At 43.3% G+C, this 25,519-nt stretch overlaps 1 protein-coding gene across 1 annotated transcript in view; it reads right to left on the bottom strand.

The window, feature by feature from the left end:
- The window catches only part of LOC126356102 (odorant receptor 43a-like), a 142,091-nt gene that overhangs the window by 114,986 nt on the left and 1,586 nt on the right, over positions 1–25,519 (bottom strand). The window contains exons 2-3 of the mRNA XM_050006838.1: positions 18,311–18,460; positions 3,286–3,767 (exon numbers count right to left, since the gene is read on the bottom strand). Coding sequence (XP_049862795.1) covers positions 3,286–3,767; positions 18,311–18,460 — 632 coding nt within the window. The remainder of the gene's footprint in view (positions 1–3,285; positions 3,768–18,310; positions 18,461–25,519) is intronic.

Genomic DNA, 25,519 nt, shown 5'->3' with positions numbered 1-25,519 from the left:
GGAGTAATATGTTATTGATGACATCGTATGGGGATGAGTGAAGGGGGAAAACTAGCTACAACACAGGCAGTGCTCAGAATAACACAGCCCCACTGCTAATCATCATTGGAGATATCAAGGCATATTCAGCGCTACAGCACTAATCACAAAGAGAATACTATGTAGGTGGCAAGAGAGACACAAAAACCTATACAAACTTAACAGGAAGGGACGCCAAAAATATAGCAACAAGGTGGGAGTAAAATCAAACATTGGCTTTACATTACCAAGTATAAACGTGTAAGGCTCATGATATCATGGGAGGCATGTGACAGTGCCATACACAATGAACATAACGTCATTATCACAAACACTTCCACGCACATGACACGAAATCACACAACAAACGTTTTCCTTTAGTGAAACATACTGTCATAAATGTGAAAACTTTGTAGTGAAGCACGAGCTTTCACATACTGGAGGCAGTATTGACTAGAAGATACATAAACTGATTGTGATCTTGTAAGACGTAGCAGATAAATCAGTCCTAAAAGTAACACAACAGAGAAAATAGAAAATTCTGGTCGAACGAACTTGGCAGACTAAAAATGGGTTCGTAAACCAAACGCACATACTATCAGAAGGCAGTGACTGCGAAACAGAGAGACAAATACGTCAAGAACGATATGGGGAAGAGAAACATCATCACAGGTACGTGCTACTGCTAATAAAGAGACACCATTCGGAAGAGTGTGCTCAAACATAATTGATAAGTTCTGGGTAGCTCCATACAAAACTGATGACCGAGAGGACTAAACCACGGTCTGTGCTAGCGAACGTCGCAGGACAACGGAACCGTCACAGAGAGATGGAGGCGTATAGCGGAATTTCTGCTTTATACCTTCCTTCCCAATGCCAACCACACCACTTTAAGAAGTTTAATACGGGCAGAATACTCAAGGGAAACCGTCACCTGTTCCTTCGCACTGGAAGAGACGGCTTTTGAGTCCTCCCTCGAGCATATGTGTGTGTGTGTGTGTGTGTGTGTGTGTGTGTGTGTGTGTGTGTGTGTGTGTGGTCCAGTTTGGTCCCATAAGACCTTACCACAAATTTCCAATTTACCTTCATATCTCTGACGCGACCCCACCTAGCAACAAAAAACCGTCATATTATGGCCCCTGTTGTCCCATGCAACATTTGTCCCACAAACTTTTCAGCTACTATCATACTTTCGCTCTCCCGGTTGGTCGTGCGGTCTGACACACGGCTTTTCGGGCTGGAAAGAACACCTGGTCCCCGGCACGAATCCACCCAGCGGCTTCGTGTCAAGGTCCTGTGAACCGGCCAGTCTGTGGATGGTTTTTACGCGGTTTTCCATCTGCCTCGGCGGGCTGGTTCCCCTTATTCCGCCTCAGTTACACTATGTCGGCGATTGATGCGCGAACAAGTTCTCCACGTACGCGCACACCACCATTACTCTACCACGCAAACATGTGGATTACACTCGTCTGGTGTGAGACTTTCCCTGGGTGGTCCACCGGGGGCCGGTGTGGGGCGGCGGAGGGGTGAAGTGAACTGCAGTAGTCGTCGTGGGTTTGTGGACCACTGCGGCGGGGATGGAACCTCTCCACCGTTTTTAAGTCCCCGGTTGACATACAAGACAATCATACTTTCGGAGTTATTCTAGGTGTAAATAGTTAGTGACTCACCCTGTATATCTAGATTACCTATCTGTATATAGTAGGTATAGAGTATCACAGCTGTTACACTGGAGTTGGTAAATGCCAAACCTTTTAGCCACCTTTATGCCATTAACGAAGATGTAAGGAACACAGAACAGCATGTAAATGTTACACCAGCGACCTTTAAAAAAGAAATGTACTCTCTCTCTCTCTCTCTCTCTCTCTCTCTCTCTCCCTCCCTCTCCCCCCCCCTCTAACACACACACACACACACACACACACACACACACACACACATACACATAAACGAAATAACCTCTCCACCGGCCGCTGTGGCCGAGCGGTTCTGGGCGCTTCACTCCAGAACCGCGCTGCTCCAACGGTCGCAAGTTCGAATCCTGCCTCGGGCATGGATGTGTGTGATGCCCTTATGTTAGTTAGATTTAAGTGATTCTAAGTCTTGGGGACTGATGACCTCAGCTGTTAAGTCCCATAGTGCTCAGAGCCATTTGAACCATTTGAATTGCCTCTCACTAGCCGGAAAATATATACACTCACAGAGCAATAGCAGACGCTTCCACCTCTACTAAAACAAACGAAAGACGAACCTAATCTGTAATAACAAAAATAAAACACGCGAAATGACGAGAGGACAGTGACACTTCCCAACACAGAAGCTGTCAACGAGACACTGCGCAAGCTAGTGGTGTCGGCATAATGTTGTGGGCTGTGTTTGCATATATTATAGGCTGGAAGCGGCTATGTTCGGCTACTTGGATACCATTTGCAACCATTCTTGGACTTCATGATCCCGAACAACCTTGGAGTTTTTGTGAATGGCAATGCGCAATGTCAGCGGACTACAGTTGTTTGCGTTTGGTTTGAAGAACATTCTGGACAATCCGAGTGAATGATTTTGCCACCCAGATCGCTCGAGGTAAGTCCCATCCATCATGTATGAGACATAATCGAAAGATCAGTTCGTACACAAAATCATGCACAGCCAAGACCTTCGCAATTATGGACGGCCCTAAAGGGAGCATGACTTAATACTTCTGCAGGGAACTTCTAGCGGTTTGTTGAGTTCCTGCCAAGTCAACTTACTGCACTACGCCGGAAAAAAAGAGCTCCGACACTTTATTACGGGGTATGTCATGACTTTCATCACCTCGGTGTATGTAATTGTCACTGAAGTGCTCATGTTCCTCAAGCCAAAGGATGACACAGACATTTATACAGGTTACTGATTAGTCTCAGAGGCATTTACAGAGCAAAAAACGGAACTAAAATGCAGTTATTATTTCTGTTTAGGTACTGACAAACATGGGCTGCTTGAAGAGAAAAGGAAAGAAAAGGCAGCGAAACATCTGTAACATTTGTTATCCATGGTTCAAATGGCTCTGAACACTACGGGACTTAACTTCTATGGTCATCAGTCCCCTAGAACTTAGAACTACTTACAACTAACTAACCTAAGGACATAACTCAACATCCAGCCATCACGAGGCAGATAAAACCCTGACCCCACCGGGAATCGAACCCGGGAACCCGGGCGTGGGAAGCGATAACGCTACCGCATGACCACAAGATGCGGGCTGTTATCCATGATTTTTGCAATGCTAACCTTAGGATTTTCTGATGGTGCAGCACATTCTTCAGCAATTGTTGATGAAGCCACGTGTGTTTGGCGTTCTCTATGTATGTCTCTTCACCAAGGTCCTGGCCATTTTGAGGCAGTGCCAAATTTCCACCACTTCTTTTATATTTGGAAATAAATTCCTCAGGTTCGGTTCTTGCTTTTTTCATGTTAGTGTATTCCATGGCAGACACGTTGTCATTGAGAACTTCAAACTCGGCTGCAGCCATCAACATCATATAAACAAAGAATATGTCTACGCTGAGGCAGGACTGAGATGTAACCAAGGAACAAATAGATTGCGCAACATACAGGAACTCATATGTGGGCGACTTGTTGATGTCGAATGGGAGCCAGACGGGCATCGGCAGCTGCCGACGAGCCTCTTGCTGGTCCTGGTCGGTCATCGTGACGCTGCTGGACAGCAGCGGGCAGAGGACCCATCCGATCACCGCCGGCACAGCCACCACCTGCACAAAGAATAAATCCACGTCGCTGCAATTCAGTAAGGACTCTTTGAAAGCATGACCTATACAAGAATGCCGTCTGAAATTATGAGGTCCCGGTGGAGGTTCGAGTCCTCCCTCGGGCATGGGTGTGTGTATTTGTCCTTAGGATAATTTAGGTTAAGTAGTGTGTAAGCTTAGGGACTGATGACCTTAGCAGTTAAGTCCCATAAGATTTCACACACATTTTTTTGAAATCATGAATCACTGGAGCAATATTTTATTGAATTGTTCAACACATCCTGAATATAACCATAACTTAAGCTTATATGTAGAGTGTCAGGTCACGTTTTAAACCATTCTTAATGCTCAAAATCTTTAAGTATGCAGAGGAACATATGAGGTGTTGATTCGACTGTGGGTCTTTGACATAAATGGGCAACAATCTACCACGGGGTATCAAACATATAGAGGACAGTTACTGGCGGATTCAAACTTTGACTGGACTGTCACACATGGCTGGGTTCTTTAGTAATACGGTTTTGACCATGAAAACTGGCACACAGTACGGAACTGTTGGTAATATTTCTGTTTGTTTTGGGTACACAAGGTAGTACGCGTTTGGGTATCGAATACTGGCGATCTTGAATGACCGTTTAACATGTTGAAAAATTTTGTAATGCCTAAATTTATAGCTTCGCGTTTTTTACTACCAAGTCCCCCATGTGTAATATAGCACTCTTAATGTCTCCTTCTTCCACTTGAAATATTATTTTCCCGTGATTTCTTGAGTTGTCCCAGGTCATGCTCTAACTTCGTATCTGTATTTGGGTCACATATGTTTGGCACTATTCAGTAGGTATCGTATATTCCTACAAATTTTAGATAAGGCCTGTGTTTCTTAAGATAACTGTTCACTTCACAGAGTCATACCTGAATGTGATTGATGGTACAATCAAATGATAAAATATATTTCAGTTTACTCCAGGTGTTGCCATACCCTTCCTTCTCGTTTTAGATTTAGACTGTAGGCTGTTATCAGATTCTCTTGACATTAGTGTACCCCTTATATGGATAACGTGTTACTCAAAATTCTCTACCACAGTTCTTTCAACAAAGCTTTCCTACTGACCCCACAGAAATGGAACTATCATCCCCTTTGAATTTTGGTAAAAGCTCATCATGGTCTGTTGGTAGTAAATTCAAAACATCTGTTGGTTTCACAGTTTTCACAGGCAAACAAACTGTCTTATTGCTAACTTTAGCCTCCTGACGTCTGTCACTGATTCTTACATGATCTTGAGCCTTCCTGCCTCACAAATAAAATAAACTCTAAGTTTTTGTTCAGAATTCCTTGTCCTCTAATCATAACGAAGCTAACATAGCCAATGCTACTATCTATGTGTTGATCCAACACACTCTCAGTTGTTTATAGTTTCATCAGTACTTTTGAATAGCACATCATATTTTTACATATAATATTTACTATTTCCTTTCCTACGTCAGTTTTACTTTAGTATTTTCGAAATTTCATACACACTTTGTTCCTCAATCATATTCTCATAGATTTTATTGATGTCTTTTGCAGATCCATCTCGTTTGGTATCGACCATTTTCAAACACCTCTCCCCATAACTAAAATCATTGGTGGGTAAGTTGCCTACTGGTAACCTTGAAAAGGCATACGACACGATATTTTTTATCCCTTTTACATATTCTAAATACAAATTCTGTTTGATAAATGGAGCAATGAAATAGTAGACAACCACTTAAAAAATTTAATGTTCTAAAACCAGTTTCCTGTGCCCACAAGTAGGGCTGGAGCTTCTCAGTGCACCAGTTGACTGAGAATCTGAGAACATCTTGTTAATCTTGTGTGCAGTAGTTAAAGCTAAGCGATCTATATGGCCCAAAAAAACAGATATTGCTCTTCCGAACCCACCAACTCATAGGAAGTACGTTTCGTTCAGAAGTCTTATAGTTTTTTTCAAACTGACTACGGGTTCTGCAAGTAAGACCAATTACTCCATATTCATCCTCATTTTCCTCCACATTTTGAAACAATTTAACACAAAAGCCTTACTCAGTTCTTTACGCTCTCAGATAAAACGCTTCATTGAGATCAGGGTGTCAGTTCCTGCTTTAAACTCTCAAAGCTTTCTGACAATTTTCTGTTGATTTAATTGGGACAACAAATTTATTACATATCACAAATTGTAATTATCAAATTATTGTTTTAGACATTGAGATAAATGCCAAATTCAATCGTTACATTGGGAATGGATCAGCATCACCGTATAATTTGTACATTTTTCATATATTATTTTTAATGCACAATATAAAGGAAACAAAAGAAAAATTCGGAGTAGGTATTAAAATCCATGGAGAAGAAATCAAAACTTTGAGGTTCGCCGATGACATTGTAATTCTGTCAGAGACAGCAAAGGACTTGTAAGAGCAGTTGAACGGAATGGATAGTATCTTGAAAGGAGGATATAAGATGAACATCAACAAAAGCAAAACGAGGATAATGGAATGTATTCGGGTGATGCTGAAGGAATTAGATTAGGAAATGAGACACTTAAAGTAGTAAAGGAGTTTTGCTATTTGGGAAGTAAAATAACTGTTGATGGTCGAAGCAGAGAGGATATAAAATGTAGACTGGCAGTGGCAAGGAAAGCGTTTCTGAAGAAGAGAAGTTTGTTAACATCGAGTATAGATTTAAGTGTCAGGAAGTCAATTCTGAAAGTATTTGTATGGAGTGTAGCCATGTATGGAAGTGAAACATGGACAATAAATAGTTTGGCCAAGAGGGGAATAGAAGCTTTCGAAATGTGGTGCTACAGAAGAATGCTGAAGATTAGATGGGTAGATCACATAACTAATGAGGAGGTATTGAATAGAATTGGGGAGAAGAGGAGCTTGTGGCACAACTTGACTAGAAGAGGGGATCGGTTGGTAGAACATGTTCTGAGGCATCAAGGATCACCAATTTAGTATTGGAGGGCATTGTGGAGGGTAAAAATCATAGAGGTAGACCAAGAGATGAATACACTAAGCAGTTTCAGAAGGATGTGGGTTGCAGTAAGTACTGGGAGATGAAGAAGCTTGCACAGGATAGGGTAGCATGGAGAGCTGCATCAAACCAGTCTCAGGACTGAAGACCACAACAGCAACAACAACATAAAATATTTTACTACATCTCTTTCTATGCACTTGAGTAGTATTTGATCACGGATTATGTGATATACAATACATCAATTAACACTTAAGTAGTGTTTGATCACTGATTTTTTGATATATAATATATCAGTTATGTCTGGCATACCAACAACGTGTTAATGTGCATCTTACATTTGCTGTGGACAGTTCCAGAGTCTTTAGATATATGGGCACCTTTGACAACATCATATCAGCTGCTGTCAGATGTCAAGCTATAGTACTTAGAGCACAATCATCAATATGACACGTGAGGTTGTAATGGTGATGAGGGTCCATTACCAAAATAATTACGTATGTTTCGTATGTGTTTTTCAATTTCCATGTTCAGGATTAGCAAAGAGTTGTTCGTAGACTGTTAGTGCAGCGCAATTTCAGTGAGACAACAGCGCTGAGGGATGCTGACTCCCCAGAGCCCGCTTAGCAGAGTGTGCCCAGCTACATGTGCCATAGATGCTTGAGGTTGGTGTCAGTAGCGTAGAAGTCGGTGTGAATTCTTGTAGGGAATGACAGCCTCTGGGGTTGTAACTCACCCCTGTGAGCGTAAGCACATGGAACTAGGACATATGCACCAGCACAGGAGGGCGAGTGGCTGTAACACCCTGATCATCATCTGCTGCCTACCAGACCAGGAGTCTGACTCGTGCTGGATTAAGCTGGAGGCAGCATACCAGCAGAAAGGCGCCAAGTCCAGGTAGAAGGACCGTGTAACGGCTAACCGCTGACTGTGTACCGTTCCCACCAAGTAGCCGCCCACTTCGACCGCCAAAACCACCTTTTACATCGTGCCAAGCCACTTCCGTTGCGGAGAGACTTCGCTACGTCTTTTACATATTACGATCACAAAATCCCAAAACATGAACCAGCTTACAATATAGGAAGTTTTTCTTCTACATATACACACATTATAAAATTTTATTATTTTTTACATCATTTAGCTTTTCCCATATATACGTCGCAACACTTTAAATTTCCTGTCACGAGTCAATAGCCTTAAGGGGAGAAGAAGGTGCCTAGGCTGTCAATATTAAAATCACTAAGTTTGAGGAACATTTATGAATAAACCACCAAATAGAAAAATTTGTATTTTTTTACATATAGAGTGCTTTAGTATTGCAGTTATGACAGAGGGATTTTGTATATCTTTTCTAGTTTCCTTCCAATTTTTTTTTATTACTGACCCAAATTTTTTACATATAATTGCTTTATAATTAAACTGAAATGAAACTACTGAACGTAGTGCCAAATGGCTGTGTTACAATGTAAGAGTGCTGTATCAAAATTTCATCTCTCTAGCTTGAGTGGATTTTGAGAATATGTTCCTTATATTCGAAAAATTCTAATTTACGGGAAATGGCTATCAAATTTTCTCAATACATTCCTGCACTATAGGATGGATTATCAGGGTCTTCTTCTTCATCTTCCAAAATCTTCGTCTTCTGTCTTCTTTTCTGGCCTGTTGTTCCATCCTACTTCATATGCCTTTCTCTTCTTTCTGCTCCTCTTATCCTTTCTCTGTCAGTATTTCTTAGTGCTCGTACCGTGTTCGCCCCAGCTGTAAATCCTAATGCCTTCAGAACGTCACACTTCACACTGTTCCCTTGGTTGTAGGTTGCTATTGCATCATAAATGCCAAAGCGCAGTGTCTTGATGCTTACAAACACCCTTTTAGGAATCACTTTCCAAATCAAATTGTTTACGCTCTCATTAGGATTCTGCGTCTTCCCGTGTAGACATTTGTGTAACAATTCTGGCTGTGCTAAGTCATGAAAAATTGATTTTATTACTTTTATCACAGCTGCTGGCAAACCATGTTTGTGATCATAGTCCTTTTTTGCATTATATTTACACCAGGAATCTTTTGGGCACAGGCTGTGTTGAGGGTACTCATTGGAAGAGGCAATATGAAGGAACAATGCCCACACTGCTTTTCGCATGTCAGTAACATTACTAGTATTCTGCCTTATAGCATACCCATAGTATCTCTGTAGACGTTCAATCAGCTCATTAGTAAGCCTGCCTCTCCCTTCTATTGTCTTTCCATCACTGAGCTTACTTGAACCCAAAGTTTGTTTGAGCCTTCGAAGCCGTGCACCCATACGCTTTTGCACATGTCCAATGCATTCCTACTTTTCAACTACAACCCTTGCACACTCGCTGTATGCGTAACATAAGGTGCTGTATGCGTAACACGCCGATAAAATCCCAAGCAGTTCGCCAGGAAGTCACGAGAGGGTGTTAGATGCATTCAGCGGCCGCCCATATCCTCTGCAGGCGTGGGGAAAAATGGTAATAACTCCACTTCTAGGGCGATTAGAACAATAATTCAAAGTTTACATTAAAGAGGAATGTTCCCATTAATTTTCGGTAGCAAAACAAAATCGTAATTTTTTGGATTTGATCGCATCCGGCTCCCCTTAACTAACAAAGATCACACACTCCATTATCATGGATACACAGTTACCTAATATAAACCTGCCACTAACCGATGTGTTACACATTCTCTTTCAATGTAACATGTGCTACGAAATTATTTGCTTTTCCCAATTTGTTCCGAAAATAATTCAGGAAATTCTTTAAGTATTTCTTTTGGATCATAAGCCGATATGGAAAGTACATTGTCTTGGATGCATCTAAACCGAAAACGTTCTCGCTGTCTCTGGACAGAACGCAGTAAATTTCACTCTTTTAGTGTGAGATTTGTAAGTGGCAGGTAAACTAAACTTTCGAAGCACTGGAATCTCATGTCCATTGTAAGCACTGAGGTGCTTGCTAGATTTAGAAAGTTGTAGTGAACATAACTATAGGTATGTGGCACGATTAAGCAAAGTTACTGAGGCACCTGCGTCTAACAGAAAGTTAACGCGACGGTCAGCAATTCTTAATAAAGCAGACAGTTTGTTAGAACGTCGTAGCAAAGCACTAGTGCGAGAATGAGGCACAACCTTAATGTCACTTTTGTCAGAACCTTTTGCAGGTTTAGAAAACAACGTTCACTGCATGTGCCCGAGCTTGTTTTTTCCTGAGTGTGGGTAAAATTGGCGTTTTTGTGACACTGGAAACAAACAGCTAGGACATGGTCTTCTCTTCCACACGTGTAACACGCTGCGTTACGTGATGGCTAGTTCTGTCTTTATGGCGAGCAAAATATCTAGGGCAAGACTTCACTAAGTTCACACGCCTGTTACCTCTCTACGTCGCTGCCCGCCTGGCTGTGTAAGTGCTCGCTATTGTGTCTGCCTGGGCCGATTGCGAGCCAGTGATGACTCGACCTAATAAATTGGGGTCTGGTCAGACCCATGGGCCGCTACGGCACACAGATCATACTGCTCTAAGATTTGCAATATCTGAGGAAGTGATGGATCAGAGTATTTTAGGATTGAACCCTGAATTTACTTTCAAAACCTTTTCTTAAGAATTTACCTTATTTACTAGCGATTCATCAAGAACATTATCACATTTAATCTCACTATGTGAGCGTGGAAGTAGTTGCCAGTGGACAACTGATGAAAACAAATTAATTTTCAACAAATGGAAATTTTATTCCTACTAACCGTTTCCTAAAAAAAATCAGATTTAAAAATTATAATCAGGAAGCCCTCTCTAAATATCAAGTTACAATTTATTCAGAGACAGAAAAAGATTTTTTTTATACAGTACGAGCTTCCGGGCAGAGAAGCTCCCTTTTAACACGGTCGTAGTCACGCCCGCTCACAACAACCTCTGAAAGACTACACTGGTGCAAATCTGCGACACACCAGATTACTTTAAACTAAAAATTTTAACAACTCACACAAACACAATCTATGCACCCAATAGGAGGGATGGAAATGGTACTAAACATCCACATTTAAAAAAAAAAATACTTTCCACCGAGAGTGCAACTTGTTTTAAAAGAAAACTCTTACGGTGGAAGGGTGGCAACTTTATATGCTAAAATGACAATTTAAATAAAAACCCATGAAATGCAGTCTTACATAAAATGTACAAACATGCTCTACATTACACATATACCGCCTCTCAAGATGATAGGCAAAATAAAAATGTATTTCAGGAATTCGGCCTTTACACCTTAAGCAATAAAAACGTTAACACCGAATTTGACAAACATGACAGAGGCAGCTATCAACGTCCAGCAGACCGACAGACAGACAGACAGACACTAACAGCCTAACAAAGGTGCACGAGAGACAGACGAGCAAGCTGGGGACGAGAGACTGACCAAGAAAACAAGTAGAATTTAACAAGTAAACGAAACAACATACGTGTCAGGGTTTCGAGGCATTCGTTAAATTGCTGGAACGGTGGTATTCACTTTTTGCGCTTGTTGGTCTGTGAGTTGTTGAGCCGGCCGCGGTGGCCAAGCGGTTCTAGGCGCTTCAGTCCTGAACCCCGCGACAGCTACGGTTCTGAACTTATATCGTCAATAGACGTGACGCTTTGCTTGTGTTACTCTTGTTATCAAATTGGCTGCAACCATTTATTATGTAGCCGGCCGGTGTGGCCGAGCGGTTCTAGGCGCTTCAGTCTGGAACCGCGCGACCGCTACGGTCGCAGGTTCGAATCCTGCCTCGGGCATTGATGTGTGTGATGTCCTTAGTTTAGTTAGGTTTAAGTAGTTCTAAGTTCTAGGGGACTCATGACCCCAGAAGTTAAGTCCCATAGTGCTCAGAACCATTTGAACCATAGTCCCTTGGCTCATGATTACTGTTTCATATGCTTCAAATTTGAGCAGTCTGTTATTGACAATTGTTTCTGCTGCCATAGCTGCATGGTGATTCATTTTCATTTACTGTGAGAAGTGGTAAATAGTTACAAAAAGAAATCCCTTCCTGCTACAGTCCATTTAAATGGTGCCAAGATATCCATTCCTATTATTTCAAAATGTTGCTTCTTGTAACCTTTCCAATGGCAGTCGCTTATGGTTCCTATCTGCTCATTGTGCACTGTGTACATAATTTTTATGTAATGGTCCAAATCTTCCTTCTTTGTTTTCCATTAGTACCACTCCACAACCAGTTGGTTCATTCCCCTACTATCTTCATACCAAGACAGCATGTGATTGTGTGTTTCCTTTAACACCTGTTCCTTGTGCTTGCTGTTGTTACCACACAAAGCCCCAAAACAACTGACTTACGTAACAACATCATACATGCTGAGCTGTTGCTGGGTCATGTACAGCTTGCAGTCAGCAGTTTGTACTCTCTCTCTCTCTCTCTCTCTCTCTCTCTCTCTCGCCTTCGCCCCTTCATCTGGGCCCTAATACACTGAATGCATATGACTACCTAACACAAAACCATGACTTCTGTGTGGAAGAAAACTAACAATGAAACCACAACATGATTGTAAACAGTGATAAGATGGAATAGCGAGTTTACTGTGGATGAGCTTCAATTATGTAATAGAGATATAAGTTAAATCACAAGCACAGGAGTGAACAAATATCTTGGTAATGCAGGCCTGGATCCAGAGAGGAGCAAACTGGGGTATCTGCTGCTGGAGACAATTTCAGAGGGCGCCAGATTCACATTCCTGAAGAAGAAAACCTTCACAAAGCCCCTAGCATCCAGCGCACATTGGTCTATCGATTGTTCATATGATTTTGAAACGCACCCTGTTGGTTTCTGAACATTTTTAAACACATTCTAGGCTGATATCTGAGAAAATCATAAGTTGAGTTTTGAATGCGTGCATAGCATCCGTAATGCCTCTGCCAGGAAAATCCCTGTCGCATATATAAGTAAAAAACTTTCCTTCAGACAAAAGGGGTCGAAGTGAACTGAATGAACCCAAACGGGTGAATGCCAGTCCCAGTTTGTTTACGTGTTCGATTGGGAGCGAGAATGATAAGCGTTGGCATAATTATTAGCAACATCTATAGATCCAGACTACCAGAGCGGAAATAAACGACTAACAGGAATAATGGGTAGATGTATCCAAAAAAATTAAATTTTGACAAAATTTTTAACACATCGCTACTACTGTACAGTCCCGGTTAGCAGCAACTTAATTCAACCTTCGCAATAGCACGGAAAACGCATTTTACGAATACATAATGAGGCCTAACTGAAGAATAAACGCAGAATAACTAAAGTGGTGATTGTGGCAGTAGCCGGTCGGAGTGGCCGAGCGGTTCTAGGCGCTACAGTCTGGAACCACGTGACCGCTACGGCGCAGGTCCGAATCCTGCCTCGAGCATGGATGTGTGTGCTGTCCTTAGGTTAGTTACGTTTAAGTAGTTCTAAGTTCTAGGGGACTGAAGACCACAGCAGTTAAGTCTCATAGTGCTCAGAGCCATTTTATTGTGGCAGGGTTAATGAATTTAACCTGAGAATAAGTTTTGACAGTGACATGCGATGGAAGAATGCTGTGTGAAGAGGCATAGCACTGCACTTTGGCACACTTAAGACCAAACACGTCTTACATTTCCTTGAAGATATATTTTTATGTATCAAACTCTTCAGACAGATGTGCGCTACAAAATATTTTTGAGAAATCGTTTTTTTTTTTTTTTTTTAATTCTTGACGTCCTAACTCAAAGGCTCGAGGGGTGGTGGGAGGGGGTAGGTGCCACTATCAATTTTTTGCCCCGGTTCGGAAATATCATAGATCCGGGGTTGACTTATTAAGACTCATAGCACAGCCCGAGCCCAGAACCATGGAACTTCGGCGGCAGAATCGTGAATGCCGGGCTGCAGTAAGGCGGGAGGACGACGCAGCGCGGCAGATAGTCGGCGGCATCACCTGCACCAGGCAGCTGGCTGCTGCTAACAGCGCTGGGAACGCTGCAGCGGCGGCATCACGAGGCCACAGCCGAGCCGCGATCCGTGCACAGGGCCAGGCAGCGGCACGAGTTCATCCCACGGTAGCGCCGGGTCGCAGGCGGCGTTCAGTGGCGCGGCGGAACTTGCTGGCTCTGGCAGCGAATGTGCGGCCTCAGCAAGCAGCGATGCCCACAACAATCTCACACTAATCCATATCTCTGGCACCTCTTTCAGTCGCATTACTCTCCCATTCTATGGCGGCAAAATAAATTGACCTCGTATTACAATAGTATCCTCACAAAGCCGGCTCACAATATTCTCCGTGTTTTAATGAACTGATCTGCTTCTACAGCTCCTGAGGCAGATAGTACATACTTGAGATTTTGAGCCACCTTTGACGCTTATCCTCATTCTGATTGTTTCAGATTTGGAATCTGCAGTTCTTTCACTGGATGTGAGGGGCGACCAGGAAGTAATGCAAAACACTTTTTCCTCCGACAATTTCGGTTGAAAAACTGCGGAATTTACTGTGGGACGTCCTCGAATATTCCTGCTTCAGCGGCTGAGGTTTCATGACGTTGCGGTATGAGCGGCGCTATACGTAGCCTTCAAAATGCAGTCGGTAACGGAGATGCGTTCCAAGCAGAGAGCTATCATTGAGTTTCTTTCGGTGGTAAACCAGATCATCGCAGATACTCAGACCTGGCAATGAGCAAACAAACAAGGGGAATCATAGGGCGAGGCGTCCGTCATAATTGCAACAATGTCGTACAAACCTATCCAAACCCCCATGTACCGCCCGGCTGCACACAGCTGTGACTCTCGGAATGTTGGAATTTGCGAACTCACCCATTGGAGATGATCGATGGATCACAATCAAATAGCTCGTTTCCCAAGTGGACGTCTGTGTTGGTAGCACTGGCACACTAATGCACCAAGTGGATTTCTCAAGTGTGTGTGCACGCTGGGTTCCTCGCTGCCTAACAGATGATCATACAGAGCAACAAAGAACCAACTGCGCTGAACTGCTTGCGCGTTACGAGGCTGATCGTGAAAATCTGTTGTCGGAGATCGTCACAGGCGACGAAACATGAGTACATCACTTCGAACCGGAAACAAAACAGCAGTCCATGGAGTGGCGCCACACTACCTCCGCTCCAAAGGGAAAGTTCAAAGCTGCACACTAAATTGGTGAAGTCACTACGGCTGCCTTTTGGAGCTCTGAAGGGATTATTCTGTTTGATGTTGTCCATCATGGTGATCAATTCCAAAGTGTATTGTGCTACCCACAGGAAACTGAAAAGAGACTTCAACGTGTTCTTCGCCACAAAAATACACAGGTATGTGTCCTTTGTGTCCTTCTAGGCATGTGTCCTTCTGCATGACAATGCAAGGACTCACAATAGACTTCACATCCGAGAGAAGCCCACAAAACTTCACTGCGCTGTTCTTCCTCATGCATCCCATAGTACGGATCCCACAGCTTCCAACTTCCATTTGCTTGGCCAAACTAAGAATGCACTCCGCCAGGCAGAGTACTTGGTTGAACGACGAAGGGGGGGGGGGGGGAAGGGGGGAGGGTTACTCATGACGTTGACTTCGCCGTCGACCAGTAGAATGGTATCACGCAGGCATACAGGCCGTAACAGTAAAGTAGCTTAATGCGGTCGCATTGAACGCGGATGATGTTGAAAAATAGAATTTTGTATCCAAAAACATGGGGAAAAATATAGTATATTGAAATCGCAAATCGCAAATCTCGCTCCGTCCGCTGACTGCACGAATGTCAGGAGACGCGCCATCTACGTCAGCAGTCAGCAGTTAAGTGCCATTTCCAGGTATCCACACAACGGTCATAACAGATGCTCAGAGGCCAGACAGACTGTCATAACGACAACCAGCCGTCAGCCGATCAACTGTTCAGTGCAGACACTCGCCACACTGAATTTCTCAAATTTCCACGTAAAAATTGGAAAACACACAACACACGCGTCCACTTGCGTCGCTGCACAATCAGCGTGCTGATTACTTCGCTATTCAGCCATCAAGAGTGCGCCGTGAGCACCGCATCCAGAACTTGCCCCTACGACTGTGGGCAAGAGCCACTGGCTGGATTATTTTTATATGTGTGTTGGTTGTATGGGGTTAATCTGCGGCTTCCAACCAGCCAAGCCCCCTTTACGACCCCTGCCACTGATTACGACACATTGCGAGATAAAGAGGCACAGCTTGGATCTATAGCACTAACTGCAGTTCCACCCCCGACAGAGTCTCCCCAGTCCTCCAATTTCTCATGTGAAATGTAGATTCCTCCCTTTTATTGGAGTTATTTTCGAATACGCGTTTTCACATCACTAAAGTGTAGTCATTTGTTGTGAACATCCTGTATGTCAGTATGGCATAGGCTATATTTGATCTAAGTGTTGTGTCTCATCTGGTAAAAGCAAGTTAATATCTGTTATGTCCTGCGCCACAGGGCTATAATATCACGGGATGTTTCCTTACTTTCGAACTCCCTCAAAGTAGCCAGATGCCTCGTCAGCTATGGAGTCTCATAACGTTGCAGGACAGAGGAGTTGTAAACATCAGATTAATTCTATGTATAAATTTATGTTATAAATTCGGTAATATAACTTATTTCATGAATGTGGTCAGTTCTCCCTGGGTAGGTGGGAGACTGAAATTTCGCTAAATGATCTCGTTGGAACTAAAACACGCCTGATTACGTCTTCAGCTCACGAATCATATTCCTGGTGCTCTTTCCCTCACCTTCACTCGCCCAGAGGCACGTAATTGATATCAAATTAGTTGATCAATTAATTAAATTGATAATGAGAGTCTCTTTGCATGGTGAGTAACTTTTTTCGGCAAACGAATTACGCTCGCCAGGTAACCTTCACAGACGCTTCTGTGACGCCTCTGGGGGCTTCCCACAGGCTACGTAGTTATTTCTTCCAATACCAAAATGGGTGGTAACCATTTTCAAATAGCTGAAGATATCCCCGCCACATCTGTTGCCAAGATTTCGAAGGGTAGTTTGACAATAAGTATGGTCCTCAAGCCTAGTCTGCCAGTGTCTACCACAATATTGCCAACATTTCCTTCTGTTTGGAAGAAGCAGACCTTTTGTTTCATCTCTCAGAGAACTTTTCACGTGCAGCATTGTTAATAAGTTTCATATGCATCGTACTACCTACACTCCAAAAGTGGATGCCGACGATGTCGGCAGCTGGAATCTTGGTCTTCTCTTTTGAACAGTGCGCGACATCGAGTGCATTTTGCCTGGCAAAGTCGTTTTGTAAAGCGAATTTAAATGATTATTCTTTTGTATTGATTCGCCGTAACCTTGTCGCAATACATCGAGACGTTAGCGTCGGCAAGAAGAAGTGAAGAAGGTGAGTGTGCTCGCGCTACAGGGCGAAACACGCAGCACAACTGTTCTGCTTGGCTGCTAAAGCAGGACTGGCCTCTACACTACAGGGTTCTTACTTGAACAGGCTCTGTACCAAGAAAGAATTTCGCCTTCTGACAACTCCAACGTCGTGAAGGAACCAAAGGCAACACGTCACTGCATAAGCTCTTATTGCAGTCCACCACAAGGAACATATGGTCACTTGATTCCACAGCTAAAAAAAAAAGGGATAGTATCTCTGTACTTGCCTATGTTTGGCTAAGAGACGCGACTGACATGGCATGAAATTGTCTGATTCGGCTCCCTCTTTTCGTCATACAGGTACGTTTCTCCTGTAATGTGGAATTTCGACGTTGCATCAACATTCCAGAGGATGGGTCTTTATGGGTCCCATAGAAAAAGTTTTGTAAGGTGATGAATTAGCCCGGCAAAATCTTGCATGGTTGTAAATGGACTACTAATTTCATTCTTATTCTGACTTCAGTGAAAAGCGATTTGTTACCACTATTATTCTTAACTGATGAACTGACAGGATATCATTCTCGAAACTTTTTTTTTTTTTTTTTTTTTGCTTGGTACTCCAAATCGTTTACTTGATTTAGTACCAGATCCCAAGATAAACGCACATCAGATAATTTCCTTCTGTTAAATTCTTGATAAGGCTGTCATTTCACACGACCTATCTAACGTCTGTTGTAAAGGACAGTTCAAAATACGCTTCATAAAACAACATATTACATATGACACGAACAATAGACAATAGTCACAATATATCTGTCATTCGAGCAGCTGCTCGACCACTAAGTACCTCAATGAAAGGGAGCTCATAAATTTGACTGCTGTGGCCTAATACAGTTACACCATATTATTGACAGATCAACCATATTACTTTCAGGGTTATTTGTAACACTCTTCTGTGCTTGAATGTACACACTTCCATTTTCTAAAAATCTTCTACTTGACAGAAAGTACACATTACATCATAAAAAATAAAATTAAAAAAAACAGCTACATCTGAGGCTGTATCTGCGTATCCATACTCTTCAAGCCACCGTACGCTGCAAGGCGAATACACAACTAGTAATTTCCTGACCAGTTCCAACTGCAAGTAAAGCAAGAGAAAAACGGCTATCTATATGTCTCCATACGGGCCTTAATTTTGTTACTCCAACCTGATAGTAGTAGTAAATGTTGTCTGAAAGCTTCTGGTAGCGATGCCGCGTCAGTTGATTGTTGTCTCCGTTGCAGAACTGTGTCCTGGCGTCCTCCAGCAGTCTCACAGACTCTCGCATCGTGCTGCCCTGTGCCACGAAGAGCGCCACCTATGAGCAGAAAAGACTTCTGTGGCAAAGGCACCTCCCAATACCTCCCCCCCCCCTCCCCACAATTCATTCTTGCAAATTGGTCAATCAGAGAGCTCGTAATGTAACACAAACTTTTAGACCTATGTCCTCAATTATTCGTTGTCTGTCCTCCTCTAAAGTTTTTGTCCTCGACACTTCCCTCTACTACCATGGAAGTTATTCCCTGATGTCTTAACACATGTCCTGTCATCCAGTTACTTCTACTTGTCAATGTTTTCCGTATATTCATTTCTTCGCCGAATCTATGTGGAACGTCCGTTGTGTTGTTGTGTTCTTCAGTCCTGAGACTGGTTTGATGCAGCTCTCCATGCTACTCTATCCTGTGCAAGCTTCTTCATCTCCCAGAACCTACTGCAACCTACATCCTTCTGAATCTGCTTGGTGTATTCATCTCTTGGTCTCCCTCTACGATTTTTACCCTCCACAATGCTCTCCAATACTAAATTGGTGATCCCTTGATGCCTCAGAACCTGTCCTACCAACCGAGCCCTTCTTCTAGTCAAGTTGTGCACAAACTTCTCTTCTCCCCAATCCTATTCAATACTTCCTCTTTAGTTATGTGATCTACCCATCGAATCTTCAGCATTCTTCTGTAGCACCCCATATCGAAACCTTCTATTCTCTTCCTGTCCAAACTATTTATCGTCCATGTTCCACTTCCATACGTGGCTACACTCCATACAATTACTTTCAGAAACGAGTTCCTCACACTTAAATCTATACTCGATGTTAACAAATTTCTCTTATTCAGAAGCGTTTTCCTTGCCATTGCCAGTCTACATTTTATATCCTCTCTACTTCGACCATCATCAGTTATTTTGCTCCCCAAATAGTAAAACTCCTTTACTACTTTAAGTGTCTCATTTCCTAATTTAATACCCTCAGCATTACCTGACTTAATTCGACTACATTCCATTATCCTCGTTTTGCTTTTGTTGATGTTCATCGTATATCCTTCTTTCAAGACACTATCCATTTCATTTAAATGCTCTTCCAAGTCCTTTGCTGTCTCTGAGAGAATTACAATGCCATCGGTGAACCTCAAAGTTTTTATTTCTTCTCCATGGAATTTAATACCTACTCCGAATATTTCTTTTGTTTCCTTCACTGCTTGTTCAATATACAGATGGAATAACATCGGGGAGAGGCTACAACCCTGTCTCACTCCCTTCCCAGTTACTGCTTCCCTCTGATGTCCCTCGACTCTTGTAACTGCCATCTGGTTTCTGTACAAATTGTAAATAGCTTTTCGCTCCTTGTATTTTACCCCTGCCACCTTCAGAATTTGAAAGATAGTATTCCAGTCAGCATAGTCAAAAGCTATCTCTAAGTCTACAAATGCTAGAAACGTAGGTTTGCCTTTCCTTAATCTAGCTTCTAAGGTAAGTCGTAGGGTCGGTATTGCCTCATGTGTTCCGATATTTCTAAGGAATCCACAGTAATCTTCCCCAAGGTTGGCTTCTACTAGTTTTTCCATACGTCTGTAACGAATTCGCGTTAGTGTTTTGCAGCCGTGACTTACTAAACTGATAGTTCGGTAATTTCACATCTGTCAACACCTGCTTTCATTTGGATTGGAATTTTTATATTCTTCTTGAAGTCTGAGCGTATTTCGCCTGTCTCATACATCTTGCTCAACAGATGGTAGAGTTTTGTCAGGACTGGCTCTGCCAAGGCCGTCAGTAGTTCTAATGGAATGTTGTCTACTCCCGGGGCCTTGTTTCGACTCAGGTCTTTCAGTGCTCTGTCAAGCTCTTGACGCAGTATCGGATCTCCCATTTCATCTTCATCTACATCCTCTTCCATTTCCATAATATTGTCCTCTAGTGCATCGCCCTTGTATAGACCCTCTATATACTCCTTCCACCTTTCTGCTTTCCCTTCTTTGCTGAGAACTGGGTTTCCATCTGAGCTCTTGATATTCATACAAGTGGCTCTCTTTTCTCCAAAGGTTTCTTTAATTTTCCTGTAGGCAGTATCTATCTTACCCCTAGTGAGATAAGCTTCTACACTCCTGGAAATGGAAAAAAGAACACATTGACACCGGTGTGTCAGACCCACCATACTTGCTCCGGACACTGCGAGAGGGCTGTACAAGCAATGATCACACGCACGGCACAGCGGACACACCAGGAACCGCGGTGTTGGCCGTCGAATGGCGCTAGCTGCGCAGCATTTGTGCACCGCCGCCGTCAGTGTCAGCCAGTTTTCCGTGGCATACGGAGCTCCATCGCAGTCTTTAACACTGGTAGCATGCCGCGACAGCGTGGACGTGAACCGTATGTGCAGCTGACGGACTTTGAGCGAGGGCGTATAGTGGGCATGCGGGAGGCCGGGTGGACGTACTGCCGAATTGCTCAACACGTGGGGCGTGAGGTCTCCACAGTACATCGATGTTGTCGCCAGTTGTCGGCGGAAGGTGTACGTGCCCGTCGACCTGGGACCGGACCACAGCCGACGCACGGATGCACGCCAAGACCGTAGGATCCTCCGCAGTGCCGTAGGGGACCGCACCGCCACTTCACAGCAAATTAGGGACACTGTTGCTCCTGGGGTATCGGCAGGGACCATTCGCAACCGTCTCCATGAAGCTGGGCTACGGTCCCGCACACCGTTAGGCCGTCTTCCGCTCACGCCACAACATCGTGCAGCCCGCCTCCAGTGGTGTCGCGACAGGCGTGAATGGAGGGACGAATGGAGTCGTGTCGTCTTCAGCGATGAGAGTCGCTCCTGCCTTGGTGCCAATGATGGAACACCCGGCATCATGGTGTGGGGAGCGATCTCTTACACTGGCCGTACACCTCTGGTGATCGTAGAGGGGACACTGAATGGTGCACGGTACAACCAAACCGTCATCGAACTCATCGTTCTACCATTCCTAGACCGGCAAGGGAACTTGCTGTTCCAACAGGACAATGCACGTCCGCATGTATCCCGTGCCACCCAACGTGCTCTAGAAGGTGTAAGTCAACTACCCTGGCCAGCAAGATCTCCGGATCTGTCCCCCATTGAGCATGTTTGGGACTGGATGAAGCGTCGTCTCACGCGGTCTGCACGTCCAGCACGAACGCTGGTCCAACTGAGGCGCCAGGTGGAAATGGCATGGCAAAAAGATCTCCGGATCTGTCCCCCATTGAGCATGTTTGGGACTGGATGAAGCGTCGTCTCACGCGGTCTGCACGTCCAGCACGAACGCTGGTCCAACTGAGGCGCCAGGTGGAAATGGCATGGCAAGCCGTTCCACAGGACTACATCCAGCATCTCTACGATCGTCTCCATGGGAGAATAGCAGCCTGCATTGCTGCGAAAGGTGGATATACACTGTACTAGTGCCGACATTGTGCATGCTCTATTGCCTGTGTCTATGTGCCTGTGGTTCTGTCAGTGTGATCATGTGATGTATCTGACCCCAGGAATGTGTCAATAAAGTTTCCCCTTCCTGGGACAATGAATTCACGGTGTTCTTATTTCAATTTCCAGGAGTGTATATCCACACATTTGTCCTCTAACCATCCCTACTTAGCCATTTTGCACGTATCCTTTACGAATCCACCTAATTTTCAATATCGTATTGTACCACTACATCTGAAATGCCACGATTCTCTCCTTTTCTGGTTTCCTCGCGATCCATGATTCACTACCATATAACGCTGTGCTCCAAACGCACATTCTCAGACGTCTCTTCCTCCGATTAACACCGATATCTGACACTAGCCGGAAAAACTTTCTTTACCTGTGCTAATTTGCTTGTTATATTCTCCTTGCTTGGCCCATCATGTGTTGTTTGGCTTCCAAGGTAACGGAATTCCTTAAATTCGTTTAATTCGCGGACACCAATTTAAATGTTAAGTTGGTCGTTAGTCTCACTTTTGCTATTGTTATAACCGCCACCTTTCTTCGATCCATATTCTGTAGTCATTAGCCTGTTCATTACATTCAACGCGACCTGTAACTCATTTTCACTTTCACTGACGATATCAGTGTCATCTACGAATGTCATGAAATATGTCCTTTCACTCTCAACAGTATTTTAATGTTTCATTCATTCCCTTCATAACTTTTTCGTCGTATAGTTCGAAGAGTATTGGTGAAAATATATTCACTGCGTTACACCACATTATTTTACCACCATTAAAAATTTAACAGCTGATCAGCATGTACCCAAGAGACGGCCATTTTCTTCTCTGTAACCAATGTGGAACCCAAACACGATTGTCGTTAGATCTTTGCACCCACTTGGTTCAATGCACAATGGACCCTAAAATTAAATTATACAACGTTATTACAAGTTAAGATACTCTTAGTGCCAAAATACTGATTTTGGTCCTACTTTCTACTCCAGATAGCCGAGTCAGACAGATTCTTAGCCAACAAACGCCTATTCAGATCTTTCAGCCATAACTCAATATTTTACCACCATTAGAAATGAAACAGCGAATCAGTATTTAATCCACATATGGCCATGTTGTTCTCTGTAACCCACTTCGCGTCAAAACACCACTTTTATTAGATCGTTGTGCAGTAAGCAATGGAACAAAATTAAGTGGCACAATGTTATTTACAAGTCTAAATAGTATATTTTATCTGTCAAAAACTCTTACATTTTTGCTAAAATTCGAAATCACCTGCGAGATGTAGATGACAAGGATGCAGCAAATACAATGACAGTCTTCTTATCTTAGAATCCACACAACTTGGACTTAGTACTTTTGTACAGCCAGTTTTTCCCCATATTAGAGCGAAATTTTTATAGAACTTTCTATTCACTATATTAACTGAATGGCCTTTAAATATAGTTATTCAATCAGTTTTAAATTCTGCAAATGGCTTTTATGTCGCTGGTTGCAGATGTCAACCATATTCATATGTAGCCATGCTTTTTAAGGAGATCGAAAGAGAGACAGAGATTTGTAAACATAATGTTCACATTCTTTTATATAGTAAGTATTTTTGGGACCTACTTTTTATGTGAGTATTCCTGCGTATGGGTACATTCCATGTTTTTTACAGTATCTTCTGATCCCCTGTATTTTCCAGGCAAGTCCATATTTCTACATATACTGAGTTTAAATGAATTGCTTGCTTGCAAAACTGCAACACCTTTTCCTTTTCCGACTAGTAGCTTACATTTTTGCTTCATGGCAACTGTTTTCACCACATATTCTAGGCTGTGCTTTTACACCTACCTCTTGCATTTCCAGTTTTTTGTGTATACATAACACATTAACAGCACTTAAAGAGGTAATTGCTATAGCAGAGAATGGTTTACATCTATTCTATAAAATGCTTCTGTTTCTTAATACATGTAGAATAATATTATTTGTTGCAATGACTGTTATTTCGACAATATCTACATTTGACAGTATTTTGCTAAACAGTGTCCTTGATTGAAATAAACATGTGTCTGTAGGCTTTCCGGCGTAAACTATTGATCAAGGTTTCTCGGCTCTACAGCCCTGTGGTAGCGTTGATATCTCACGACGTTTCGGGAAGTGTCGTACTACCCATCTTCTGGCGAAGTGTCGACATTCGCGGAGAGCGGGCTATTTATATGCGCGGTCGCCCCCCTCCACTAGACCCCAGGTGGCTGCGGTGGACCAGCGGCGTGCGGGCGGTGGTGGGGATGGCGGGCGCTCCCGGCGGTGTAAGCATTCTGTCTGCGTCCGCGGCGGAGTACGTTGACGGGCACGCTCCCGACGAATTGCCGCTATCGCAGGGTTCCATGCTGCACTGAGTTGGTATCCCTCGTCTCTGTTGACCAGATTCTCGTGAATCCTTATTTCTATGGATTATTTGACAACGCTTTCCGAAAAGCCAGATGCTCGGCACAGTACCTTCGTGTTTTCGAAGTTGAAGGTGTGTTCTTCATTGATGCTGTGTTCTGCTTGGACGATTTTTCATTGTGGCCTAGTCGCACACATCTGATATGTTCTTTGCAGCGTTCAGATAAGCAGCGATGTGTTTGCCCAATGTATTGCTTTTCGCATTAGCATGGTATACTGTATACTCCTGGTGTGTTAAGGTTCAGCGCGTCTTCGGCAGAACCTAGGAGCCCCCTCGTCTTCGGTGGTGGTCGGAGAATAGTTTTGATCTTGTATTTTCGCAGAAGTCGTGCAATTTTGGCCGAGAGCGAACCCACGTACGGAAGGAAAGCAAGTCGTTTATCTTCTTCTTCTCCTTCATTATTTTCTTCTGGGGTTCTCACTGCTTCCTTGTTCCTTTCAGGCGCCCAGTTAATCTTCATTTTACTGTAGCCATTTTGTTGGAAGACTTCCCTCAGGTGTTGCAGCTCGGATGGTAGGCTGTCTTCGTCGCAGACGGCGTGCGCCCTAAGTACTAGGGTTGTCAGTACTGTTTGTCTTTGTGCTGGATGGTGGCAGCTTGTTGCATGAAGGTATAGATGTGTGTGTGTCATCTTCCTATGTACTGCATGGCCTAGTGATCCATCTGCCTTCCTCTTAATTAAAATATCAAGGAAGGGGAGGCATCCATTTTACTCCATTTCGATTGTAAATTTGATGTTCGGATGGATGCTGTTGAGGTGTTCAAGAAACTCATCTAGAGCCTGTTTGCCATGTCCCCACATGACAAACGTTTCGTCGAAATAGCGGAAGAAGTGCTTCGGTTTCTGTCTGGCAGTTTGAAGGGTCACCTCCTCGAAATATTCCATATAGAGGTTTGCAATCGCAGGAGCCAATGGGGAGCCCATAGCCACACCGTCGATCTGCTCGAAGAATTCCTCGTTATTTATGTTTTGTGCTTGCTTAATTGTGCTTCTTGATCTAGTAATGCTCTCCTTTTATTATAAAGCTGGTCCAAGAGTATCTGTCAGCTTGCATTTTCGGTTATTTTCAAAGTTTCGTTTATAATCAAAGTATACGTGTGTCGGAGTGTTTGTAACATCGATTTATAAGTAAGAAAAGGGTTATTGCGTTTCAGTTAGTCCCTCTAAGACGATATTCTAATGATACGGAATTTAAAGTTTTTGAAATTCTCTTTATTTTTATACAAACCGCA

The sequence above is a fragment of the Schistocerca gregaria genome, chromosome 1 (genome assembly GCF_023897955.1).
Source record: "Schistocerca gregaria isolate iqSchGreg1 chromosome 1, iqSchGreg1.2, whole genome shotgun sequence".
In the NCBI taxonomy this organism is placed as follows: Eukaryota; Metazoa; Arthropoda; class Insecta; order Orthoptera; family Acrididae; genus Schistocerca; species Schistocerca gregaria.
The sequence above is the reverse complement of the archived record's forward strand: the minus strand, read 5'-3'. Positions and strand labels throughout refer to the sequence as shown.